The following is a 26,754-nucleotide window of genomic DNA, read 5'->3' on the forward strand; positions in this document are numbered from 1 at the left end:
CTTTTCAGCGACCATGAACCGGCTATAATCGTCACTAATAACTAAATTTTCATCGCCTCTATCATCAACGGTGCAGAAATCCATTGCAAGCTGCCACCAGGGTCTCTCAGAGAGGAGTAAGGATCAATGGCTCAGTAGGTACTTTCCTAAAGCGAAGGCATGTGTTGCAGCGCTTTACCATTTTTCTGATGTCCTGAGACATCCCTGGCTACCAAATCACACTCTGGGCTCTTCTGAGGCAGCGGTTCTCCCCCAGATGCCCACTATGAATGTCCTGCAGAACTCTGTCTCGTTCGCTTCGGGGAATATACAATCTGTTGTAATAAAACAGCAATCCTCCAACAACAGTCAATTCCTCTTTGAACGAATTGTACTTTTTCAGACATTGAGGCAGATCGCGGTATTTTGGCCAACCCTCTTGAATATACATCATTAATTGATTAGCTATGGGATCTGTTGAGAGGGCAATTCCGAGTAGCTATCTTCTGGCTCGAAATATGGGGAGCTCTTTCATCATTTCCTGAATGAGTAAAGGCTCTTGTTCTGACACATTTTTTGTTCCTGCTGGGGCTCTGCTCAAAGCATCGGCAACTATCAACTTTTCTCCAGGGAATCTCTGTACACGAATCGGGAGTTTAAACAGTTCTTTCTCCGCCATAATTGATACCAGAGGTTTGTGGTCAGTTTTGATTTTGAAGTCAGGGCCAGCTAGATAGTAGTACTTTTCTGCTGCCCAACACATGGCCAGAGTTTTTTTATTTATTTGGGCAGACCGCTTTTCTGTGTCTGTAAGGGCCCGCGACATCAATACTCTAGGCTTAAGCCATCAGCAGTTTTCTGGAAAATAGCTGCTCCTAAACCATAGGAGGAAGCGTCGGTGGAGTGCCAAGTCTCGGCTTTCATATCAAATGGGACTAGCACCGGGAATGAGAAGATCTTTCGCTTCAGCACCTCAAACTCTTCGGTCAAATCAGATGTCCAATACCAATCATTATCTTCCAGCTTGAGAGATCTCATCTTGACGGTGTCATCTGCTAGGGTGGACATAAACTCACCAAGATAATTGACCATACCAAGGAATCTCTTTAAGCCTTTCCTGTTTTTTGGTTAGGGAAATCTTGTATAGCTGATACATTTCCTGGATCTGCATGTATCCCTGATTCGTCTATTACATGACCCCAAAAGGTGACACGAGTTCGGGAGAACTCACGTTTTTTTTCATTTAGAGTAATGCCTGCAGAAGCCAGATGAGATAAGTCTTTCACTTTACTGACGTGTTCATCTTCTGTCTCAGTGTGGATTAAGATGTCATCCATTTGACACGACACACCTTCGATACCTTCCAGAGCCTTCTGCATCTCCCTTTGAAATATTTTGTGAGCCGATGAATGCCAAATAGTAGGCGCTTGCAGAAACAGCTACCAAACAGTGTGATCAAAATAGTCAGTTTTTGCGAACTTTCATCCAACCGAAGCTGCCAATACCCGCAGTTTGAATCTAATTTCGAGAACACTCGTGACTTACCCAGGTTGGCTATTGTTTCATCAGTTGCTGGAAGTGGGTGGTACACCCTCTTCATTGCTTTATTCAGGCGGGTAAAATCTATGCATACTTTGATTTTCCCATATTTCTTGGGCACCACTATACAAGGAACGCACTAGTCGGTGGGCTCCTCTATCCTCTGAATAACTCCGATCCTCTCCATCCGGTAGAGCTCTTTCTGTAAAGGCCGGCGCCGAGTTGCAGCTATTGTTTTGGGAGTAGATTGAGCAAAAGGAGTCCTTTCAGCTGAATATGAACTCTGAATCTCATGGTACCTAAGCCTGAGAACAATGACGGAAACCTCCCTTTCTAACCTGTTGAAGAACCCTCCGCGACTTAAGACACTTTGAGAATGCCCAGTGGTTTGATGGCCGGCTTGCCTAACAGGGGACTAGCTCGCCCTTCAACGACGTAAACCCTTTCTTTGTGGCGTGTTCCTTCATGAGACAATTCTACGATAGCTACTCCAGGTACTCTAAGCTTAGCGCTCCCAGCGCCGAACAATTCTCGAGTAGTAGGTGTCAGTTTCAAACCAAGAGCATATAATAATTGGTATGGCAGAAACTGCAGCACCCGAGTGTACTTTAAATCTCACATTTTTAGAGTTCACCTCTAACTCTACGTACCAGGCATTTTCAGTTCCCGAGATGGCGTCAATGTGATTTATGCGGCTTAGTCATTGGTAACTTCCTAGAAACAAACTATCTACTCCATCGTCATTCTCCTCCAGTGTACATACTTGCTGGGCTCCTTTGCACATTTTTGCCCAGTGACTTTCCTGCATTTCTTGCAGCTTGATCTTTCTGCTGGGCAATGACCACCAAAATGTTTCTACTTTCCACAATTTCAGCATGGTTTGTCCTTTGCGTTACTGCTCATGTTTTCCTCAGTGTCAGTCATTTGTTTAGACAATTTGGGTTTATACCGCTGTACTGAGTCTACATTCCTAGCATACTCTTCTCTACCAGGTTCCAGAGCACCAGATGTAGAGGCCATCGTAGGTACATGTTCCTGGTTTGATACATATTGCTTCGCTTTTTGAATGCATAACCTGAGTGTGAGATCAGGCACGTCAATCGGGTACTTGCGAAGCTCGATGTCATGCACTCCCATCACTATTTTGTCCCTTACTAAGTCATCTCGCATATCACCGTAGTCGAAATTCTCACTCTGGACTTGGAGCTTAACTATAAACTGGTGCAGAGATTTTGCCAGGCTGTTGCACCATCCTATTAAACACTGAGCGCTCAAAAATAACATTTTTAACAGGCTCAAAATACGATCAAAACATTTGATGCAGTTGGCCAGGGTTTTCTCTCTGTCGTCGTCAGATGGCACGAAGGTGACCGAATTGTATACTGGTATCGAGTCACTACCCATGGCCATAAGCATGTGACTGATCTGTTCATCTACAGTGAGCTCTCTTAGTTTCTTCACAATCACATATATATTAAACTGCTCTTTAAAAATTTTCCAAGCAGTAGCAAGGTTGCCCGAGTGAAAATCCAAGGGCTTTGCAAAATTTTCAGACTTGGTTTCACCACTAGCAGACATAATCTATATTGTTTTACTGGCGGTACAACTCAATCAAGAAAGTACGCCGGATTGTGATTAACAGAAAACAAATTAGTTAACACCAAAATATGTAAAAGTGGCAGAATAATTCACTATGTCATTAAGAGTCAAGGTAGCAAAAATCTGGAAAGTATTGCACTAAACCAATAGTACGCACCACTCCGATATCTCAGCAAATCTCCGATCCTTATGCCTCAACGCAACAGCTTTCAGAGAATCTGTACCTTGTCACGAGCTCGCCGTTGTAAAATACCGTTACACAAACAGCAACGTTTTACACGATGACGCCTGTAGGTTCGATATATTCAGACACCATATGAAGCTATATGGTCTTACTTGATTATCCGTACGTAAGTCGCTCCTCCTCCATAAGCCGCACCCAGAATAATCCCCCCTCACGTCGTAGCCTCTGATCCTCCTTTCCATCCAGCCGACCTCCTCCAACCGGAAACCTCTCCTTCCCTCTTTTTTTCCCTCTTTTGGCGGAGGAGATCCCTTGATCTCCTTTGCCCGTGATGTCGTAAATACAGATAGTAATTCCTGCTCGATATTCCCTTACAATTTTATGCCGATTTAGCCAGATTTTACCCATCATGCAGTGTCACGCAAATTTTTTTATCCAATTAAAAACCATCGAAAAATCATCTGTGAGTGTTTTAGAATGGTTTGATGTTATTTAGAAGTGGTTTTAATCATCACGCCTCATCACCCGTTTCACTAAACCTGTCCTTTAGAGAAATTATTGTCGTTTTGTGATGCTGACGATAATGGGCAGAGCGACTATTATGACATCGCACGAATGTTTAAAAAAAATTGATTTCTGGTTGGATTATTGCCTTTTTTGTTCAATTTTTTTACCAATAGTAAACTACAATAAATTGGTCACTATTAGCAATCAAAAAATAAGCCGTTTTGTGAAGAAAAAACGATCTTTTTTGCAATACCAAACAAAATATCCGAAATAAAAACATATTTAAATAAAATTGGGAATTTTGTTTGCAGCTTGTTTTTGCTTTCTGAATGTTTTCCCAGAGTGCAACAGCTTTCTTTTACTGTCACGGCGTCATCCAAAGGCTATAGGCAAAGGCAAGGCTATAGAAGAATAAGCACATGGTGTCAAGACTGCGGTGTAGGGCTCTGCAAGGGCAAATGCTTCCAAAAGTACCTTAGCTAGAGATACAGTTTGAGAATAATTGACTTGAAACATGTTTATTTGTATTTACCTGTATCATAAACACATAAAACACGTATAGAATATCATAAATAAGAGTATCAATAAATTTTTTAAATCGATTTGTGAAAATTTAATTTGCTTAGAGGGGCTCTCAAATAGCCCAAAAAGCTCGCCTGCGAAAGGGTTAAGCATATTTGTGTTCTATGTCCATGCAGGTTATGACAGTCACACTAGGTCAGCCCCTAAAAGTAAAAACTGACTCTGTTAGCAAAAACTGGCAATTATTTATTATTAAACCTATGACAACTCTAACAGGAACCTTAAAGGTTGACTTGCAACAAAATTCACATTTCAGCTACCGTACATACTCAATTATAGGACGCACTTTTTTGACCTGAAAATCAGCCTACATTTCACCTGCGTCTTATAATCGCAACATACCACGAGGGGCCATGTGTTTCTATGAAGCAGCACCGATTATCAGGCCACTGCTATACCGTATACCATGTATACGAGAGGGGAATGGACACTCGGTAGCGGGAAGACAATCGCGGTGATTTTAACTGTTTTTAATTCCACTTATTGCTCGCAAAAATGTCTTCAGTCAACAAACGTAAGATGATGCGCCGATGAGCGAAAAGCGCCGATGATCGAAAAATCCTTCAAGAAATGTTCTATCAGTAACAACCTCGACGTAACAGAAGACGACATCCTCTGGACTGATCAAGTGAACGACACCAATGAAGACACTGATGACGAAAATGAAATCTATGACGATATACTCACCGAGGAACAAGCCAAGAAACTCCTTGAAGATTCATCTGATGAAGAAGAATTCCACGGCTTTTGAAAATAAACATTTGTCACTTTATTATGTATACACTTGTAAAAATTGCAATGAATTTCATATTTCTATGTCTGAGTGAGGTGATAAATAAATGGAATTATGTTTTTATTTCACGTTTTCGTAGCTTTTTATTGTTGAGTCAAACGGACGCCTTTATAAGGAAGATTAAGAATGATTGCTCACTTCCAAGATATAGTCACGTGACTGACAAGAAAATAACAACCAGATTCGTTTTCAAAAGATTTATTCATGACAAACAAAAACAACACAAAAGACCGCGCATGTAAAAAGATTTATTGATTCCAATTACGGTACAAAATTGATTGCCGGCAGACTTCAGTTGAATTCACTCCAGCGTTAAAACTTACCTGTCAGTCAGTCAACTGAGCCCTATAAGTGAGAAAACAATCGATTGATCGTGCGAAAATTTCACTTGTGAAGAGATCAATTGAAGTGCGTCCTATACTTGAATTACCCTTTATTCTCAATAATTGGCTGAAATTTATGCTGCGTCTTATACTAGAGTGCGTCCTATAATTGAGTATATACGGTATTTAGTATCAACAGATTTGCCATGTCTTGATCTGCTGTGTTGTAGGTGCAAAATATGTAGAAATGTGATTACAAGCTCGTAAAAGCTCAAGAACAAATAGTTAATCCGCCGCCATCACGAAACCGCTGTAGATCGGAATCAATTTATTTCTCCGACGTAGTCAAACGATTTAGCTATTGTTTTGACACGTGACAATTATCTGACAATTTTGACAATTATCACGTGAATTGAAAGGCCAATAAAGGTCTCAATATAAAACTTCTCGTAGGACTAGTTTGTGACAAACACCCGGGGTTTTACTGAAAAGCCCGTATCAAATAAAGATGCTCGCTACTTCACTGTTTTGTTTCGGCTTGGTCTAATCGTCTAGTCGTAATCTGATCATGTGACCCATACTTCCTGCCAAACAGCACGAATAATTTCTGCAGCATTTTTCGACTATCACAGCTGACCAACAGGCTCGTCATGTTTATCAGAGGATGTTATGCACTCTTTCGACCTAAGGTTAAAAAATTAAACGAATTTTTACGGTGGGTTTTGAGATATCAGTGCTTAAAATGACAGCATTACAATGATGATGAAATAGACGCCTAAGGACAATAGACATAGTTTTATTGAATGTGTGAAGTATATTTGTGAAAATATTTCGACGAATGAGGTTGCATGAAAGTGTACACAGAGCCATCTTGCTCAGCTACGTCCCATTTGAGCCGTTTTGGAAAAGGATTTTAATTTACGGCAGTTTCATGAGGGCGGCGATTAACTGTTTGTTTTTGAGCTTTTAAGAGCTTGTTATCACATTTCCACATATTTTGCACCTGTAACACAGCAGAGTAAGACATGGTGAATCTTTCGATACCAAATAACTGTAATGTGAATTTTTATGCAAGTCAACCTTTAAGAATTCCTTAAAAATGTAACCAAACATGGTGACCAGAAATATGCAGTCTTCTACCCAACTCTGATGTATTTGCTTGTGGAATATCTCGGCATGGAGACACGAAAACAAAAAAAATTCCAACAAAAAGTATATGATGGCTGCTCGTATCACATTTTCTGGAGATTCTTTAGACTCATACGAATTTGTTATCTTCAACACACTCGTTCAGACCATGAAACACACTCGTTCAGACCATGAAACACACTCGTTCAGACCATGAAACACACTCGTTCAGACCTTGAAACACACTCGTTTAGACCATGAAACGGCCGCAAATTTTAGCAAAAGCCTGTTTAGTCGTGTGCGCACATGCATATACACACATTAATAGCCAGTTTTTTAAAAGTTTCTTGAGCTAAAGCAACAAACTTGCAATGCAAGCTATATGAAGAAAACATACCTGTCAATTGTATTATTGATAAGATCTACCATCCATTTATATAATCTATGTCTATTATAATGCTTTGTTGATCTACAATGATACAGTAGTTCTTTACACAATTCAGTTGGATGACAGGTTACATCTTTCATGGAACTGCAACTGATATAAAGGATAAGTGTCAGAATAAGTGTGTAAGGATATGAGCACAATGTTTCTTTTGCTTTTTATTACTTGGTGTAAGCATTGGCAATGGCGATGCAAGTGGTTGTAATCAGGCGTCACGTGATAGAGGAAAGACTAAGATTTCAGGAGGTGACATTGATCTTAATTGACGGCACGATTACGTGCATGCGTATAAGACATAGGTGTGAGCTGTGCATGTATCTGGTGAGACATGATATATAGATCATGAACAAATACTGTTGGTGATGACTTCTAATCAAACTCATTTTATTCTACAGACACGGAGAGACACAAGCAAATCAAGAATGCTGAGTCCACCTTCAGAAGTAAAAGGAATGCAGTGTTTAGATCGAAGTGCTTTCAGAAAGAAAGTTGACGTGGTCAGTTTGGCTGTTGAAGAAAACAAAGTTGGAGCCCTTAATAGACATCTTCGAAAGCATACCGTATGTATGAGAAATCTGAAAAACATCCGAGTTGACACAGATGGCAGACGATGTTTCCTTTTGCATCCAGATATATTCAGCTCTGTAGATGAAGCTAAAGAAATTCTTTCAAAAACTGAGTTTTCTGAGATGGTAAGTTATAATTGGCTCTAATAATACTCGGACTACCGCCATGTATTAAAGCTAATGGTCTCAGTTAAATTATGAGATGAACATAGTGATAAACATGCTATTCTGTACCGGTATGTTTCCTATGCGTACACCAACAGTGTGTAAAAAGATATTAAGTACTGTATATAAAGTCTAGTATGGTTTGAATACCTACAAAGAAATGCAAGTTAGTTTGTTTTATCCAGGTCAGTTTTATTGGCAGTTGAATGAAGCAGAGTATAGACTAGTTGAGCTAAACATTGGCTATGAAAACTGGACAGCTGAGGAAGTTCTGAGGGCAGTCTTACCCGATGAAGTTCCTAATGTTACTGGATTTTCAGTTATTGGCCATGTTGCCCATCTTAACCTCAAGGAAGCCCATTTCTCTTATAAACACCTTATTGGTAAGCAGCTATTATATACAGATTTCCTAATAAATTTTCATTTCTCCACTGGTTTAAAGTATTCCTTTAATGGCTTGTAGTATTGATTAGTGAGGCAGCTAGTAGTACGTAACATTACTAGCTGTAATATAAAATGTGCAGAAGCTTCAAATGGTTTTGCGAAAAAGTATGGGTAGTAGGTAAGTGGATACGTAGTGGGTAGGTAAGTGGATACGTGGTGGGTAGGTAAGTGGATACGTGGTGGGTAGGTAAGTGGATACGTGGTGGGTAGGTAAGTGGATACGTGGTGGGTAGGTAAGTGAATATGTGGTGGGTAGGTAAGTGAATGCGTGGTGGGTAGGTAAGTGGATACATGGTGGGTAGGTAAGTGAATGCGTGGTGGGTAGGTAAGTGGATACGTGGTGGGTAGGTAAGTGGATACGTGGTGGGTAGGTAAGTGGATACGTGGTGGGTAGGTAAGTGGATACGTGGTGGGTAGGTAAGTGAATATGTGGTGGGTAGGTAAGTGAATGCGTGGTGGGTAGGTAAGTGGATACATGGTGAGTAGGTAAGTGAATGCGTGGTGGGTAGGTAAGTGGATACGTGGTGGGTAGGTAAGTGGATACGTGGTGAGTAGGTAAGTGAATATGTGGTGGGTAGGTAAGTGAATGCGTGGTGGGTAGGTAAGTGGATACATGGTGGGTAGGTAAGTGAATGCGTGGTGGGTAGGTAAGTGGATACGTGGTGGGTAGGTAAGTGGATACGTGGTGGGTAGGTAAGTGGATACGTGGTGGGTAGGTAAGTGAATGCGTGGTGGGTAGGTAAGTGGATACGTGGTGAGTAGGCGAATATATAGTGAGGGTAATGGTGTGTAAGAGAACTAAATACGAGTAGCAGAGTTGGAAAAAACCACGGTTTTTATGAAAAAACCAGGTCTTTTTGGTTTAAACCAGTTTTTATGGTTTAAACCGATTTTTATGGTTTTTATAATTTTACCAAGGATTTTGCAATTTTAAGTCTAATTAACATCACTTATTATAGCTGCATGATTGAGTATTGGACATACATATGTGGAATCATCTGTTAAAGATGGTACTGTGGGAGTTGTTATGGGAAAAAAGAGAGAAAACATATGGAAATTTCGGAATGAGTTTTTCATCAAACATGATCGATGAAATACAGAGCAGAAATCTTATCACATAAAGTGAATATTTTACATACAGCTCTATGTATAAGTAGGAATTTTAATCCAAGTGATTAGTCGTGTGGTAGTGTAGAGCAGAGCATAATGCAGATGCATTGCTAGTGTTTGGAACAGTGGCACATGACTCAACTTCTATCACCTGGATACTAGAATCACTGTTTAAATTGATGTTTTCAGCTTGACATTTTGCTACGTGAGCTTCAAGCCTATCTGCGTGACCCCACGTTACGACAGTACACCTATTACATTTTGCCTTAAAACCTTTGCATTTTGCAGTTCGAGTGAAAAACTGCCAAACGGAATCCTGTTTGCGAGGCATGTTGGAAATTTGAGGCACAACTTTAACTTTTCAAAACACAAAAAAACTTGTGAAGAATTCTAATAATCCAACTATTTTGGCTTGTGCCCAATAAATGAAATATTAGTTGGCAGACTTAAAGCTTTTGCACAAAAGGATTTTATTGTTTTAATTTCTAATTATAAGTAATCCTTTCTCACTGGCCAGACTTGAGAAAGTATTCATTCATTATTAGAGATGATGATTGGATTAGTATATTTCACATGGTTTTTATATTTCATCACTACAGAGATCATCATATCACTTGATAAAACCAATTGAAAATGAAATTCACTAATTCATTGTTTTGAGGATTTCATGTAGTTTCAACTTGAGATCTGCCATCACTTTACTACTGTGTCCTAAATAAACTTCTACAGCTGATAATTACATATATTTGCATTTCTACCGCACATGAACCATTAGGAGCTTAAAATATTATGTTTTTCACAAAAATAATATAAAAAAACGAAAAAAAAAACATAAAAACTGTTTTTTCGGCTGGTTTAAACCACTCGGTTTAAACCATTGGATTAAACCGAGCCAACCCTGGCGAGTAGCTGATTGAATGGTGAATGAAAGGTGAGTGGATGGTGAATAAATGGCGGGTTATTGGTGAGTGGATAGTGGGTAAAGTAAGTGAGTGAATGGTAAGTATATAGTGGGTAGTCTTAGTGAATAGTGGCTTGATAAGGGGGTATTTAAGTGAAAGGATAGTGGTGTGTTGAGTGGGTTATGTTTAGATGAGAGAATCTTGGTTGGTTGGTAGTTGATAGTTGGCTGGTAAGTCTAGCCCTTCGGGGCCCAAAGGTGTTATTAAGCGAGTGAAATTTTTTTCTGCTGGTTGTGATTTGTTTATCAGGTCAGAAAAAAATATTCAATTTTTTTTCAATTTCAGTTTTTTAAAGGCTTTAAAATGCGTCAATTTTAACACGTTGGACTAGAGAGGATCCAATTTAGTATATTTTAATAATATATTGACGAACTTACCAAAAATGTAACAAACATAATATAGTAACTATCAGAGAAAAATTGAACAAAATTTTCAAATAAAGTTAGGATATTCAAAAAAGTTACAAATGATTGTGAAAATCACATATGGAACTTCTTGAAGCAGTTTTTTTCTTTGTTTAGACATAAACGAACATCACATTTTTCATACTGAATGTTGCTTTGCTCTTCTATACACAGGTTGCACCGTCCTCTTTTCTCAGCCATCATAGGCCAGTGATGATAGCTGTCCTGCTTTATGTCTTTGCATGGTGCCTAAGTCTAGTCTTTGCAAGGTGAATAAGTCTAATATTAGTCTAGTACATACTCACAGGCTATGGATAGTCTAGTACATACTCACAGGCTATAGATATTTGATGCTCATTTGTGGTTTAAACCAATAAAATGAATTTCAGAAATAAACTAGTTGGTGGCCACTTACTATTACATGTACTAGTAAAGCATTATTATTACATTTCTAAAAGAAAGTCCTGTTCACAACTCAATGACATTCCATTGAGACCCAATGTGCTATTTATAACACAAATATACTGAGTTGAATAACTAGGTTGTTCAAGTATTTGCCACCAATCTATTGGCAATAATGTAAAAATTGAACGTTTTGTTTGTGTAATTCCATAAATGTATAAATTCTACTAACCTCGTAACCTTCGAAAAGTTGGCAGATATCAAACTAATTTACACCATGCATGCCATACAATTTGAAGCCATGTGGGAATTGACAATAAACCATAATTAGCAGCCAATCAAACTTCTTGGATTTTGTGGTAAATATAACACATTGGGCTTTAGGAATAATGAAGAATTAGCAAATTGGTGCATATAAAAGGCATATATGATTTCAACAATTTTGATGTGTTAAATTTAACACAAGGGGCTCCGCAGAGCTAAAGTGAGTTAGTAGGTAAATAGTGAATGAGCGTATAACAGAGAGGTAAATACATGTATATGTGTATGTAGAGAAGTGACTGCAAAGTTTTGCTACATGAATCATTACTACTAGACTGGCTGCCACTTGGGTGACATGTTCCGGTTGATGCATTGTGCCATCATTTATTTATAGGTCAGGTGTTACTTGACAAGCACAAAAACTTGCGAAGCGTTGTCAACAAAACAGACAGCATCGACAACACATACCGAAACTTTGTGATGGAGTTGCTGGCAGGAGTGGACGATATGAATGTAATTGCAAAGGAAAATGGCTGCAGCTTTAAATTTGATTTTTCCAAAGTCTATTGGAATTCGAGGCTAGGTTAGTAGAAATCATAGATATTGTAACCCTATATATATAGGGTTACTATATCTATGGTAAAAATGCTGCAATTGTTGGATCTTATACAGCATACTTTAGTGAGTATGTTACCACGCTATTCAAGTGTACATTCCGTCATTGCAACTTACAGGTTCAACCACAGATTCAATGAAACAATGTTTAGCCGAACATGTTAAATCTAGAGGATAAGCATTAAGAATATTTACTGGTTATGTACATTAGGTGATAAGGGATTTCTATTATTAGGGTACAATAGTGTCCTCGAGAGTGTCAGTCCAGTCTCATCATGGTATGTCAAACAGGTGATAGCTTTGCGAAGTTGCCATGATTTGACTTGTCCATTTGTGCTGTTACGATTATTAAACGATCTTTTGGAGGGGTTTTGTAAGGCAAACAAGGTTACGAGATATTCATGTAGCTAGTAACCTTTAAAGCACATCAATTACTCAGGTACTTATTCAGGTTCTTCAATGTCTTGGCTTTCAAATGAGCCATTGTTTAACATGATGAGACAGACATTGGTTGGCGTTTAAAGGATTTCCCCAGAGCTCTACCGCAGAAATGTTCAACGGTAATAATAGACGCGGAAATTATGACATCACAATTTTGATATTCGGTGTTGTATGCTCTTACCGCTTATTTTTATCGCTTACCTCTTATATTTATCAACTACGATAATGACGCTAGTGGCAGCCGACGGTAGGACAACTCCAGAGAACCAACGAAGATGACAAAGGAATCAGTGTCATTAACTCTCCGTGTACAAATTATTTTTATGATAAACAACTCAGATTCTAAGCATCATACTATATTTTCCTAATGATATCATGCACTAGCCCTTTCTTTTTATTGTTATGTTGAGGGGCACGACTGAGGCTAATTAATTTCAAGCATTGCGTGATCTCGCAAGAGTTCAATTTACATATAGTCCTAGGGCCACGCCACTGCAGGTCACAATTTAATCGAAGTAATTTCATTACCTTTACCACCATGGGTGGTTAAAAACCAAGTATGTTAGTAGCCATCTCTGTTTTTGTTTAATTTTGTTGTAGAAATCAATTAAATCAATCGTTGGGGTTGACTCACTGCACTCCGGGGTTGTTCAAAATAGAGAAGCCTACTGTAAATAACTTAATCTGCCTATTAGCTAGTATCATACATAAAGTGATTAATTTAACTTTCCAATACACCTATTTTCTATTTTCCATATAATTTGTTCGAATATAATATAAATATTTTAATTTTTATATTTTTTTCTTTGATATTTAACTGCTTATTAATTATAAATCAAGTTATTAATCATTTCTGTATGGGACAAACAATGCCATCATATAAAACGATGTAATAATAATTACTATAAATGTTTAAAATGACCGAAAGGATGAAAAAAGCAAACTCTAACAATCACCCGAAATCTATTAACCCAGAACATGTGTTTGTATTGGTCGGGCGTTAGCACAATCCCCGGGCATTGTTGATTATCTAGAATCCTAGTTTATTATTAGCGCTCTCTGGGTTTAAGTGCACCGATTGTCACAGAAAAGCGCAGCCTCAATGGCAGCGAAAAGGATCGACAACAAAGGCTAAATGATAATTATGACATCACATTGTGGGAACCACAACCAAGGGGTTTTTTATTGCAGGATATACTTTTGATACCCTGTTTTTCATAGTTTTATTATTCTTTGTGTATTGAATATAGGCTAATTCGAAAGTCAAGACTCTGATGTACTGAAATATATGATAAAAGTACTTATGTAATTGATGTGCTTTAAGGTCTGGAACAAAGATATAATCCAAATGATAATTTGTGGTGTTTAGTGGTATGTGTTAATTTGTGGTGAGGTGTTATCGAAGCGTGCAAAATATACAAATATATATTAACTAATAACATGCTATGATATAACTAGAACTGTCATTCTTTGATCAGATGGTCTATGGTCAGCTAATGGAGATCATCTTGTCAGTAGGCAGACAATGCTGAGTTTTGTTCCATTCTATTTGGCTTATCATAAAATAGAGTCTGCTTTGATGTTTGCACGATAGTCACTGCTGAAGTCACTTTTACCAAGTACATGTACATTGTTCTGCTTAATTGAGCAGGAGCATGTACATGTTCATTGTCATGTACATGACAATGAGCATGTACATTGTTCTGCTTAATTGAGCAGGAGCAGTAAGTTTCATGTCATTCCACTTTATGCAGGTTTTCCTAATTGTACAGGTCAAGTTATTTACATCTAGCAAAACTATAAGTGGTTTTTTGCATGATTTCTTTTCTATCAGCATTTTGTCAACAAGAGATCGTTAAATGCAAAGGTAGACATATATGATGGCAGTATTAAAAAGGTTTGACTATGCGAGAGGTTTGGGTACAATCAATGATATACAGCCCCCATGTGGGGGCTGTATATCATCGGTACAATAAACAAAAGTGGTAGTATAAAATATAAGTCTGGATATAGAATCTGTGAAGTACGAGTACAATGCAGAGTGACATGAGTACACAGCCTGGAGGTATGAGTATAGAAAAAGTGTTAGTACACTGCAGAGAAGTGTGGGTATAGAGACCAGTGTTGATCATTTTTAAATAAGATAACTTCTTTTAGGCATTCGATTAAACAGAAGAATCAGTGCGAACTGCTCATGAGCTGAAAACCGATTTTGTGTTGTAGCAACCGAGCATGAACGAATCATATCTGAAGTGACACCTGACACAATTGTATTTGATGCATTTGCTGGCGTTGGACCATTCTCTGTGCCCTCAGCTAAGAAGGGTGCAACAGTATACGCAAATGACTTAAACCCTAACTCATACGAGGCCCTCTGCTCTAATATGAAGAGCAACAAGGTGAAAGGTATAGAATACTACAAACTATTATTATGGTCTTTGTATTAAGATCAGTGAATGATGTAGCCTTGACAGTACAGGAAACCGGTGGTGCGTGGAGGTTGTAATAGAGATATAGTTATTTTAACATGGATACATGAACATAATGTATATTACCTTTGTTCTCTTTTAGTTGTAACATCCAACCTTAATGCTTGCACTCATTTCAGGCTTTGTTCAGGGCTCTTGCACTCTCTTCCTCATAACTATGAGATTGCAATAAAAAATATTTACAAAATGCAAAATTTACTCAAATATGTTTACTCTGTATTTATTTTTTTATTTAATTTTAAAGGAAGCGTTGTGTTTTTTCTTTTCTCACCACTACTACCACTTGTGCTGTTTGTGGTGAATCCATGACATTTTCTGAAGTACAAAGGTGGTATAAAGCACCATTCACTACCACCACTATAAGGGGCGTGGCTTACATAAAATGCACTCCTATTCAAAGCTGCAATTGTTCTTGAAGCTTCATACATACTACGTTATGAAATAATTTCAATGTTAAGTTATGTATCTGCTCAATCCATTGATCATGTCCAAATTTTCATATATTAAGGTGATTAGAAGCAGAGGCTTAGCTGTAGGCATAATGAACCTTGCGGTTTCACTAGCGAAGGTAAGGCAAGATTGTGTGGTCTCTTTAGGTGAATACCAGACCTTCAACATGGATGGTAGAAACTTCATTTCCACAATCGTTAAAGAACAGCTGTTACACGCCACTGAAAGTGTCAAGCAGCACATAGTCATTATGAATTTGCCTGCAACAGCTATCAGGTTTCTTGACTCTTTTGTCGGACTCCTCAATGATGCAAGGGATTTCCAAGCACCAAAGACTAAGGGAATCCAGATCTTCTGCTACTGTTTCAGTAATGGTAAGCAAGACTTTGCTATTACGTGTCAATGCATCACCCTGTTATTGACTGTGACATGACCAATTTACTAGTAGTGCAATTATCTACTTTTATTGCTCATTTCAGAAGCTGATTATGGAGAGGATGTCGCTAGCCGAATTAATGGAGTGCTGTGTGTGGACAGCAATAGTGTAACTTCTAGCCAGTGTAGGAGGGTGCGCAATGTGGCTCCTAACAAAGACATGATATGCGCGCAATTCTATATTAAATGGAATACTATGGTTGAGTTGAAAACATCAGATGATGTAATAGAAAAGAAGAGGCCTAAGTTGGCCAGCTAATAATACGTGTTTTATGTATTTACAATATTCTTAGAAACAAAGCTTACCAACAGAATGAACAATACAAATATACTAATGATGTATAAGAATAAGGCATAAGCAATGAATATATGATGTATATGGAGTTATCTCTGACATAATATATGGAATCTTGTCAAAAAGGCTTTGCGAGGGGCTGATATGGAAAGTAATGTAGAATGTTACATTAAGTGATGAATAACACAAGTTGGGACTGAAATAACTAGTCGTGCATAAAAAATGGCCGCGTCTGATTTAATATAATATTAGCTTGCAGAAATATCTATTTTGCTGTACATGCAATGAATTATTTACAATTTTAATACTGCAATGCTTAAAGTGGAACTATTGTTGCTGCAAAGCTCCTTCAGCTGGTGGGGAAGGCTTCGAAACCATAGACGATAAAGCACCTGACATTTGTCCAAATGACCACTGTAAAATATAATAAGTACACCTGTAGCTAGCTGGGTATATTATAGAAGAACTAGAAAAGATTCTATGTGCAAGGATGAAATTAATATCATACCATCTCTGGCTGATTATATGGAGAGCTGGCATTGGCAGAGGCTTTGTGGGTCATAGAGGCATATAGCTGATTCCCAGTGATTGCATTATCTGCATAGGAAAAATAACTCTTGCTACCCTAGGACACATGTATTCGCGTCATCTAACTTTCGCATTTTCGAGGAGTCATCCTCGCGCGAACATTTCATGAGCGAAACTAAACTATCATAACGAACGAGCGAAAACGCGAAATTAAATAGCTTTGTTCATTGATATCCACAATAAAATCGTCATATTAGAAATGCAGGTAACCGTTGTGTGTTGTTGGGCTCATTGGGCAATTTCTGCTAAACTCATGGCTAATACGCCGGACTGAGCAGCGTGGCAAAGCAAATTGAGATAACAAGTTCTTTTGGAAAAGCAGGCCTGTTTTCCCTGGTTGCAAATTGGGGCGGCTAATGTTAGGCGACTAGTTATGAGCATCTGGGGGTTTGGGGGGGCGGTATCAGCCCCCTCAACAGGTTTCTTTTATGTAGGGCCTCAACCGGGCATCTCACGTAAAGTTTTAAAAGATTTTATCGGAAAGTATAAACATTTTTTCTATTATTTGAGATTTGTTTGTTTTAGGTGATGTGACTGCCAGGGCGTTTTCAGATTAAAATAGGCTAAACCTGACTGCAGTTGAAACGCTAAAAAAATACATCTTTTTTCTTTTGAGCGTGTCAACAAAGATCAATTTTGCCGATTTTATTTTAAGTTCATCCGAAGGTTTTTACGCTATCATTGAGCCATTGCCAAACGGATGTTTGGTAAAACTTTTGCAAACCTTTATAAAAGTCATTAGCAAAAATATTTTGCCAATCATGATAATAATGACGCCCAAGAACTATTAAAAGTTAACATTTATCTCTATGGCTTGGAATAAAGTGATATTCTACAGCGATAAAAACCATTCCCGTAGCCGTTGGGCAAATAACTGTTCGAGTTAATGATGTTGAGGTCGAGTTATCTAAAGCAGTTTATCATTGCGTGGGAACGGACCAAACAAATCCGTTCGCGTTAACCAAGTGTTCGTGATAAAATTTTACCATACATTTATCCGAGGGCGAGTTCCCCGAGTTTGGCTATACTTAGCCACCAAAAATTCCTAAAAGGTTGGGGCCGGCCAGCCGCCCCAGGGAATACGGGCCTGTGGAAAAGCCAAGACAAATGAGGAAGACGATGATATTAGTTTAGACACTGAATTTGTAACTGATGAGGATGAAAGTCTGGTAGGAAAAGTCATAAAATTGAATAATAATTATTGTTGCGATGAATTTTATTACCAACCAAAAACAATAACAACCTTGAGCCATGGCCACCGCGTGCTATAAATACTTGAGATCTAATATTGGTGCCACATCCATCACGGCGGTAAGGACCTAGACATCATTGATAGTTCAAGAAACAAATAGCAGCAAGCGATCAAGTTGCATTGTCGATCTCGCCCACACATTTCTACCCGCGGTTCGCAAATACAAACTAGTCCCAAATTGAAAATTTTTTTACTAGTGAACTGGACCTGAGGAATCTAATTATGTTTGTTCTACTGCATTTATTTTCACATCACTATATTTTCGCACTCATCAGATCCGCGAAATTAATTTGCAGCAAAATTTTACTCTGTATGCTACTCACGAAACTAAATACTAGCGGAATGTAAGTGTCCTAGGGTATAACAATGTAGTCAAATAAGGTGAACTGTAGAGGGAGATGGGATAGACTATTGTCAGTGCACTAATTGTCAATGTAGCAAATAACTTAAAATCTTCTGCAGTCAAACACCAGCTATATTCTTGTATTGTCCAGATCCTGAGCATAGGCATACACACGGGCAGCATACATAGGAACTTGTATACGCATACAAATGAGCCTAACTAAAACGTACCTGGTCGAGAGAACTGTTGCATAGGTGGCATCACAAAAAACTGCTGTGGACAACCTTGCGAAACAGGAAACTGCTGCGGATGTATAAAATAACTAGAAAGAAGAGGGCGAGGTGTATGGAATGCAGATAAAGATCGAGGAGCTTGCGCTTGCAGTTGACATGTGGTGAAAGTGGGTTGCTGCGGCGGCGTAGGAACAGGCTGACCACGACTAGCTAGAAATCCAGCATTCTGTGGTTGAACGCACTGGCGTGAAGGATGCGCAAACTGCTGCCCAGCCCGCTGTAACGAGAGACTGATGCTATGTTATGGTAGATGCTGCAGCCTAGAAACGAAAATTTATCTGTATAAATGGTAGAAGACTTCCATGCAAAATGACATAATCTAGTTAAACATTGGTAATAATCCAAACTACCCATCATTGGAATATATAAAACATGCGACCGTAACCGGACACCATTCGATCACATTCAAACATTAATTGAAATGAGTCAATCACAAATCAAGTTTGACATGCAGGTTGTTCGATCATCAATCATCAACTTAAGCAATCAGCCAGTTAAAACTAGTCAGCAAAGAATTTACACAAATCGACGATATTTGTCAAAAATTCCAGAAAGCCAATCGGGTGTTGTGATTATATTCGGGGCATAAAAGCCTCATCTACAAATTGGAAGGGCCAGTTTAGGCCAAACAAGGTTTCTATTAAACACTTCATGATTAAATTGGGTTGAACTTTTAAATGATCGATAATATAGCTTTGGGATATTGGTCAGTTGGTCCATCACTTCCCAAGATTGATCCCCTTCAATTGCACCTGGATGAGGTAATCAATGTTAAAGTAATAGCTGTAACAGTCACACTTTAGTAATAGCTGTAATAGTCACACTTTAGTAATAGCTGTAGCAGTCACACTTTAGTAATAGCTGTAGGTGTAACACTTTAGTAATTGCTGTAGCAGTCACACTTTAGTAATAGCTGTAATAGTCACACTTTAGTAATAGCTGTAGCAGTCACACTTTAGTAATAGCTGTAACAGTAACACTTTAGTAATTGCTGTAGCAGTCACACTTTAGTAATAGCTGTAACAGTAACACTTTAGTAATTGCTGTAGCAGTCACAATTTAGTAATAGCTGTAACAGTCACACTTTAGTAATAGCTGTAGCAGTCACACTTTAGTAATAGCTGTAGCAGTCACACTTTAGTAATAGCTGTAGCAGTCACACTTTAGGAATAGCTGTAGCAGTAACACTTTAGTAATTGCTGTAGCAGTCACACTTTAGTAATAGCTGTAACAGTAACACTTTAGTAATTGCTGTAGCAGTCACAATTTAGTAATAGCTGTAATAGTCACACTTTAGTAATAGCTGTAGCAGTCACACTTTAGTAATAGCTGTAGCAGTCCCACTTTAGTAATTGCTGTAGCAGTCCCACTTTAGTAATAGCTGTAACAGTCACACTTTAGTAATAGCTGTAACAGTAACACTTTAGTAATAGCTGTAACAGTCCCACTTTAGTAATAGCTGTAGCAGTAACACTTTAGTAATAGCTGTAGCAGTAACACTTTAGTAATAGCTGTAGCAGTCACACTTTAGTAATAGCTGAAACAGTAACACTTTAGTAATTGCTGTAGCAGTCACACTTTAGTAATAGTTGTAGGAGTAACACTTTAGTAATAGCTGTAGCAGTCACACTTTAGTAATAGCTGTAATAGTCACACTTTAGTAATAGCTGTAGCAGTCCCACTTTAGTAATTGCTGTAGCAGTCACACTTTAGTAATAGCTGTAGCAGTCACACTTTAGTAATAGCTGTAACAGTCACACTTTAGTAGTAGCTGTAGCAGTAACACTTTAGTAATAGCAGTAGCAGTCACACTTTAGTAATAGCTGTAGCAGTCACACTTTAGTAATAGCTGTAGGAGTAACACTTTAGTAATAGCTGTAGCAGTAACACTTTAGTAATAGCAGTAGCAGTAACACTTTAGTAATAGCTGTAACAGTAACACTTTAGTAATAGCTGTAGGAGTAACACTTTAGTAATAGCTGTAGCAGTAACACTTTAGTAATAGCAGTAGCAGTAACACTTTAGTAATAGCTGTAACAGTAACACTTTAGTAATAGCTGTAGCAGTCACACTTTAGTAATAGCTGTAGCAGTCACACTTTAGTAATAGCTGTAACAGTCACACTTTAGTAATAGCTGTAACAGTCACACTTTAGTAATTGCTGTAGCAGTCACACTTTAGTAATAGCTGTAGCAGTATCGCTTTAGTAATAGCTGTAGCAGTCACACTTTAGGCGCGCCCAGGTCAATAATAACAATATAACAAAATATTTATAAATTTGCGACATTATGGCTATCTTTCAGCACAATCGTATAGATCTTTTACTGACAACTTCTTGCAGGGATTGATTTTAATTTGTATCGATCTGTTTACGTCGATCAAATTTCTGTTAATTTTCAATGGAGCGATCAATGTTGGTCCATGGCTATATTTTTATTGGTCTTCAAACAAATAGTTGACCTTTTATCAATCAACTAATGCATGTCTGTATACATGCATGTATATAAGTATTTTATAAAATAGTTCGTTCTTAGCTGTCAGCTACTGTCAGTGTGAAGGATACCGTCTTCCCTCTCATCATATATCTATATATATATATATATATATATTTGAAAAATTATTGCGAAAAAAGTAAACTTTTAGTATTTGCGTTACAAATCTGTTTCGTGCGAAGCACTCCTCAGACGCAATTGTACTAAAATGAAAAGCTTTACCGAATGTGCCAAAATATCAGAAATGGGTTCGCTGTGTTAATCATGTAATTTAGTGCTAAGTGTAACCGAGAAGATAACTCCTAGCATGTCTGCAATTAGAAGTCAATTCATTTCTTTTATTTAATGTGCCTAAGTGTGGTTTGCATATTATGAAGTATTTTTCAAGTAAACATAATTTGCATCGTTTTGTCTTGTTTGTATATGGTTGTGCTTGAGCTAATATTTTCCATGTTATGTTGTATGTTGAGTTGTTTTCTTTCAACTTCCAAATGTGTTTGCTCAATTCTGTGTGGTGCTGTTTGTTTTTGTGGTTAAACGAGGCTTTATGGTTGCTGTATCTAGTTTTGAATTCGGTTGAGCAAAGTCCTATGTAGGTCGCTACGTGGTTGTTTGTATTGTTGCTGACTGTTGCTTGATATATCACATTTTTGGCTCTGCATTTTCCTTCCAAAGGGCAGTTGTTCTTTTGTCTGCAATTGCAACTTTTTTCATTGTCTTCTTTTTGTAGTGTACTGGTTTTATTAAGGGTTTTGTTGCTCCCATCAATGATTGTTTTCATGTTTGGCATTACTGAGTAGCTCAGTTTTAAGGTTTGTCTATTAAATATTGCTTGGAGTGGGTGTTTCTTTGGAAAACATGTTGTAACTATGTTGAAGAATTTTTGTCCAATATTGGTTGCAACATTGGCGCTGAATGGTGGGTTGTACCATGTAATTTTTCTTTGTCTGTTACGTTTTTTAGGTTTATTCATGTTGGTTTCATATTGTAGTTTGTTGTTGTATCCACTCTTGTGGAGTGCTTCTTGGTATGGTTGCACTGTGCTGTTAAATTGTTGTTCATCTGATGAAAGTGCGTTTAATCGTTTGTTTATGTTGTCTGGTAAGTTTTTCAATATGGAAGGTGGATGGTTGCTTTGTTTGTGCACATATAGTATTGTGTTGCCGGATTTTTGAAAAGGCTTGTAAAAGTATATATATATATATATATATATACAATCAAAGATGGATAACTCACCCTCGGATAGCTCGAACACATGGTTAACTCGAACGGTTTTGTTTGGTCCGTTCCCACGCAATGATAAATTGCTTCAGATAACTCGACCTCAACTTCGTTAACTCGAACAGTTTTTTGCCCAACGGCTACTGCGACTTTTGTTATCGCTTTGGAATATCACTTTATTCTAAGACAAAGATAAACATCAACTTTTAGTAGTTCTTAGGTGTCATTATTACCGCTATCGGCAAAATATTTTCGTCAACAGCCTTTCTAAAGGTTTGGTGAAATTTGATTTTTACCAAACATCCGCTTAGCGATGGTCCTACGAAGGCTAGGAAAAGCCAGGAAACATTCGCATAAAATTCAAAAGAAATCGGCAAAATTGATCTTGGTTAAAACGCTCAAAAGAAAAAGATGTTTTCTCTTCGGAGCATTTCAACAGCAATCAAGTTTTGCCAATTTTAATCTGAAAACGTCCTGGCAGTCACATCACATAAAACAACAAACAAATCTCAAGTCATAGAAAAATCTATACTTTCTGATAACAATTTTTTAAACTTTACATTAGAAGCATTTAATTTGAAACAAGCTATTCATGCTTTTGATTTATATTATAGTTTGTATATGTACATGTATCTACTAATAAATACATGGACTTATGACAGTGCTCTGATAACTTGAATGCTCTGATAACTCGAACACTTTCACCCGGTCCTGTGAAGTCTGAGTTATCTATGTTTGACTGTATATATATATATCTACTAGCTGTGCCTCCCGGCGTTGCCCGGGTATTAAAAATCAGCTTATAAACAATGAGAAGTGATGAGATTTGCTTACCACTTGCTGGCAAGCAACTTTCCAGCAAATGGCAGGCCATTGCCAAGTGGCCTGGCATATCGCCAGTGGAAAATTCCACTAAGCTAGTCAGTGAGCTTCAAATGCCGGTAGGCAATGACATCGTGTCAGCATTGTTGCCCAGCTAGGCTATTCTAATAATAGCTATAGCCGGAATGCAGACGGATATATGACATACAAACATACTTTGAGAAATATATATATAGATTTATATCTATCTATACAGTAGACGCTTCTACAACATAAATAATCCATTCCAGGAACGTTTACGCTATAGGGAGTTCATGTTAAAACAGTAAAATACATGGAAATTGCTTGATCCGTTCCAAAATCTTTCCAAACTCACCTCTATGGCCATGCAAAAAGGAAAACTTGAATTAACTCTTATAATCTATGACCAAACATGAGCTATGCGATTGTTTGGGAAGTTTATAATAAATGCACATGTGCACACAACTCCCGAAAAATTATTCGTTAACAGCCGTGACCAAACTCTTGTGTCGAAATCTTTTCAACAAATTTAACCATTTTTGTGTAGTCGTTCAAGTATAATAATGGTACAAAACACATATAAACCTATTTAAATATGTTACAAGTCTTTGAAAGGTTACTGCAATATCCTAAAACTAACCCATCTGATCGGATGATACATAAATAGACAGATTAATTCGACCTAAAATAGAAATAAAAACTTGAGAAGCCTTTTTTAATCAAAATTAAGACCGGCCAACAAAACGCCAATAAGGCCGTGCGACAGATAGTATAACCATTAAGTCGTCCAAATTTCATGAGAAAAACGTGCACATTTCATTAGTCTATGGAATTGTTCAATTGCCGAAGGTTTCTGAAATTAACTTAAAAGTACTGAAAAGTGATTGTTTCTTTTTCGCCGATTTTATTATTCGAAATAATTATTTGATTTTATAAAAAAAAATTATAATATTTAATTATAAAAATAATCATTAGAATTTACAACATCGAATTATATAATGATTGCATTGTCTAATTGCCGAAGGTTTCTTTAATTAACGTAGACCGTTTGAGGCATAGACCGATTTACAGGTACGAAAATGTGGTACACAGTTTATCAGCCTGTTTTTTGTCCAATTACCGAAGGTTTCATTAAATTATCTAGAACATTAGCCAGATTTCTTTACATCTTTATCTACAAGGTAGGGTCGAACTACAATGCCTCTTTGTGACAAGAATATTTCTTTATTTTACTCCAGTTTGCAGAAAACTTCCAGACGCGTTAATGCTAATGCTTACTTTCTGTTACATATCGCTGTCAAAACCATTCTACATTCAACACAACCAACTTTCAACTTTCCAACACAACTTTCAAACTTTGTATATTGCACGGCAGCTTGCCATTTTACTTTTAATATTGCATTTCAGAGATATAAGCATATTTCATTATTGCTGTTGTTAGTTAAATTATGTACAGTAGGTTAGGCCTACAGCTTGAATTAATATTTACTTAATTGTTGTAAAACATAGGTTTGAGATAGTAGTAGATTAGGTCTGATTTTTATACAACCTTTTGTTTTGCATGATTGACCTTTTGAATTTCATTTCAAAACAACTTGACGACCACCATGGACATACAACCTCCTAGAACACCACGTCGTCGCAGTGGCCGTCCACGTGTCTCCCAATTATTACGGAGGAGGAGAAATAGAAGGTCCTCACAGCAACCATCAAATGCTAATGTTCAACAACACGCTACTCAAAATAATAACAACAACTCATCTGATTCAGAGAATTCTTTAGTAGATGTTTTAGGTGAAGCCTACAACATCTACTAAAGAATTCTACTTTTGTAGAATTCTGACCTTTTGTAACTACTTTTTCAACAACCAGCAGTACCCTTTCTTTTTTCCATTATCACTTTGGTCGTGGGCTGTATGACAGGAAAATTTCTAGTTCGTACCGTAACTGCAGTATTATTGGTTTGCATCGACAACTTCTCCTTTTTACGATCAATCTCACTGGTTTTACAGACCATGATTGCGGTAATTTTACAAAAAAGTTGATGAGAACTGCACATTTTCGACGTTCATTTACAATGATTTGCTTATTTTTCTACATATCAGAAGTCTATTCTGCAAAGTAAAACTAATAACAAATAATTTGTATGTCTACAATAAGGCAAACAACAAAATCTTTTTCCTATAAATAGTGGTTCTACCTGTTCGTTGTCATCTGTATTCAGGGGTCAAGGTTAGGATAAAAGATAACTTTCGACAATACTCCAACTAGTGACATTCAGATTGGTAGACTGACGCTGTAACACCTGCACCATTCGATCACCTTTGTATTTATGAGCAACTGTGCAGTTATCCTATTATCCTTTTGTCAACACATTTAACGATTTATTATGACGAACTAGAGTGTCGTGAATGTTACACATAACGCTATACGCATGACGATTTTTCTTTGCTTCCGCAAGTGCAGCGAGATAAACTAACATTCAAATTGAATTTGAAAACTCGCCCGACTTGACACTTTACATTATATAGAAGTTTATGTAGTAGGAAGCAAAAACTTCACATAAATCTTTTACGTCATCTGGAATTTACGTTATAGAAGGTATACATTATAGGAGCGTTTACTGTATCTATTATTGCAGTAGTGGGTGTAAATGATTACTAGCTATCCAAGTTATGGCGCAGTTGAACGAAAGTTTACATTATAAGTATTGGCAGGTGCTTGCTGAAAAGGATGCTGAAATGCTGATGCCTGCCTGCGAAGAGCAGTGAGCTGTTGCTGGGGTAGTACAGCATTCACTGCGATGGTAGAACTCAATGGAAAACCTGAAGCACCAGCATTGTTCAATCCCAGGAGATTTGGTGTAGCGGGATAGCTTTTGAGGTTCTGAAAGTGAACAATTAAGAGTTAATTAATTAATTAACAATTAATTAATCTACACCTGCAGGTGTTAAAGATGTTACTGTTGAGATCTCAAGTTGCATACACAGCAGAACCTTTACAGTGCGCCCTCGGGTTACAATGAACCTTTATACGATTTGTAGGCCTTGCGATGGAGAACATGCTGATTTTTCACCCTCTCCAGGCGAAATACTTTTCGCCGTACAAAATTAACAAAAGTTTCTCTCGAAATTCAAATTTGAAAGTCGGTGTGCTGATTACGTCGGAATAACAAATATGCCAATATGCTATTCACCAAAATTCCTCTAACAACGAATAAAAGAGAAACGACGATTGATCTTGCCCAGATCGGCTTAACGAAAAATTTGGGTTTCTATGTGCTTCTATACAACTTTTTTGTTTTACAATGCCAATACTAGAACGAATGAAAATCAGATGGCGACAGTCCACTGTACCTACGAAAGACTGCGCATACGAACTTACCATGTTACAAAACGTTTTTTTTCAAATATTGCTCAGATACAAAAGACTGAAAGGCCTTTTGCTTTTTGGCTCGTATGTTTCATTTATTTAAAAACCAAAACAAAACTAAAAACCAAAAGAGGAAATATAAATTTTACTTTGTGTGTTCATTTTTCGGATGTTTTGAGTTTAGTGGGTTTGTTCATTTTCTCTCCACTGTCAACCATCTGCTGCTTTTTCT

General features: G+C 37.6%; 2 protein-coding genes across 2 annotated transcripts in view; one reads left to right on the forward strand and one right to left on the reverse strand.

Annotated features, from left to right (window-relative positions):
• LOC137389607 (tRNA (guanine(37)-N1)-methyltransferase-like) overlaps positions 1–16,095 on the forward strand; it is a 31,542-nt gene extending 15,447 nt beyond the window's left edge. The window contains exons 2-7 of the mRNA XM_068075666.1: positions 7,475–7,771; positions 8,013–8,193; positions 11,788–11,976; positions 14,673–14,855; positions 15,535–15,762; positions 15,868–16,095. Of these exons, the coding sequence (XP_067931767.1) occupies positions 7,475–7,771; positions 8,013–8,193; positions 11,788–11,976; positions 14,673–14,855; positions 15,535–15,762; positions 15,868–16,082 (1,293 nt within the window). The 3' untranslated portion in view covers positions 16,083–16,095. The remainder of the gene's footprint in view (positions 1–7,474; positions 7,772–8,012; positions 8,194–11,787; positions 11,977–14,672; positions 14,856–15,534; positions 15,763–15,867) is intronic.
• Positions 16,096–16,417: 322 nt separating this feature from the next.
• Positions 16,418–26,754, reverse strand: part of LOC137389606 (protein ovarian tumor locus-like) — a 35,162-nt gene continuing 24,825 nt past the window's right edge. Inside the window, exons 9-12 of the mRNA XM_068075665.1 lie at positions 25,851–26,036; positions 18,532–18,811; positions 16,627–16,715; positions 16,418–16,532 (exon numbers count right to left, since the gene is read on the reverse strand). Of these exons, the coding sequence (XP_067931766.1) occupies positions 16,446–16,532; positions 16,627–16,715; positions 18,532–18,811; positions 25,851–26,036 (642 nt within the window). The 3' untranslated portion in view covers positions 16,418–16,445. The remainder of the gene's footprint in view (positions 16,533–16,626; positions 16,716–18,531; positions 18,812–25,850; positions 26,037–26,754) is intronic.

Source organism: Watersipora subatra, chromosome 3 (genome assembly GCF_963576615.1).
Source record: "Watersipora subatra chromosome 3, tzWatSuba1.1, whole genome shotgun sequence".
In the NCBI taxonomy this organism is placed as follows: Eukaryota; Metazoa; Bryozoa; class Gymnolaemata; order Cheilostomatida; family Watersiporidae; genus Watersipora; species Watersipora subatra.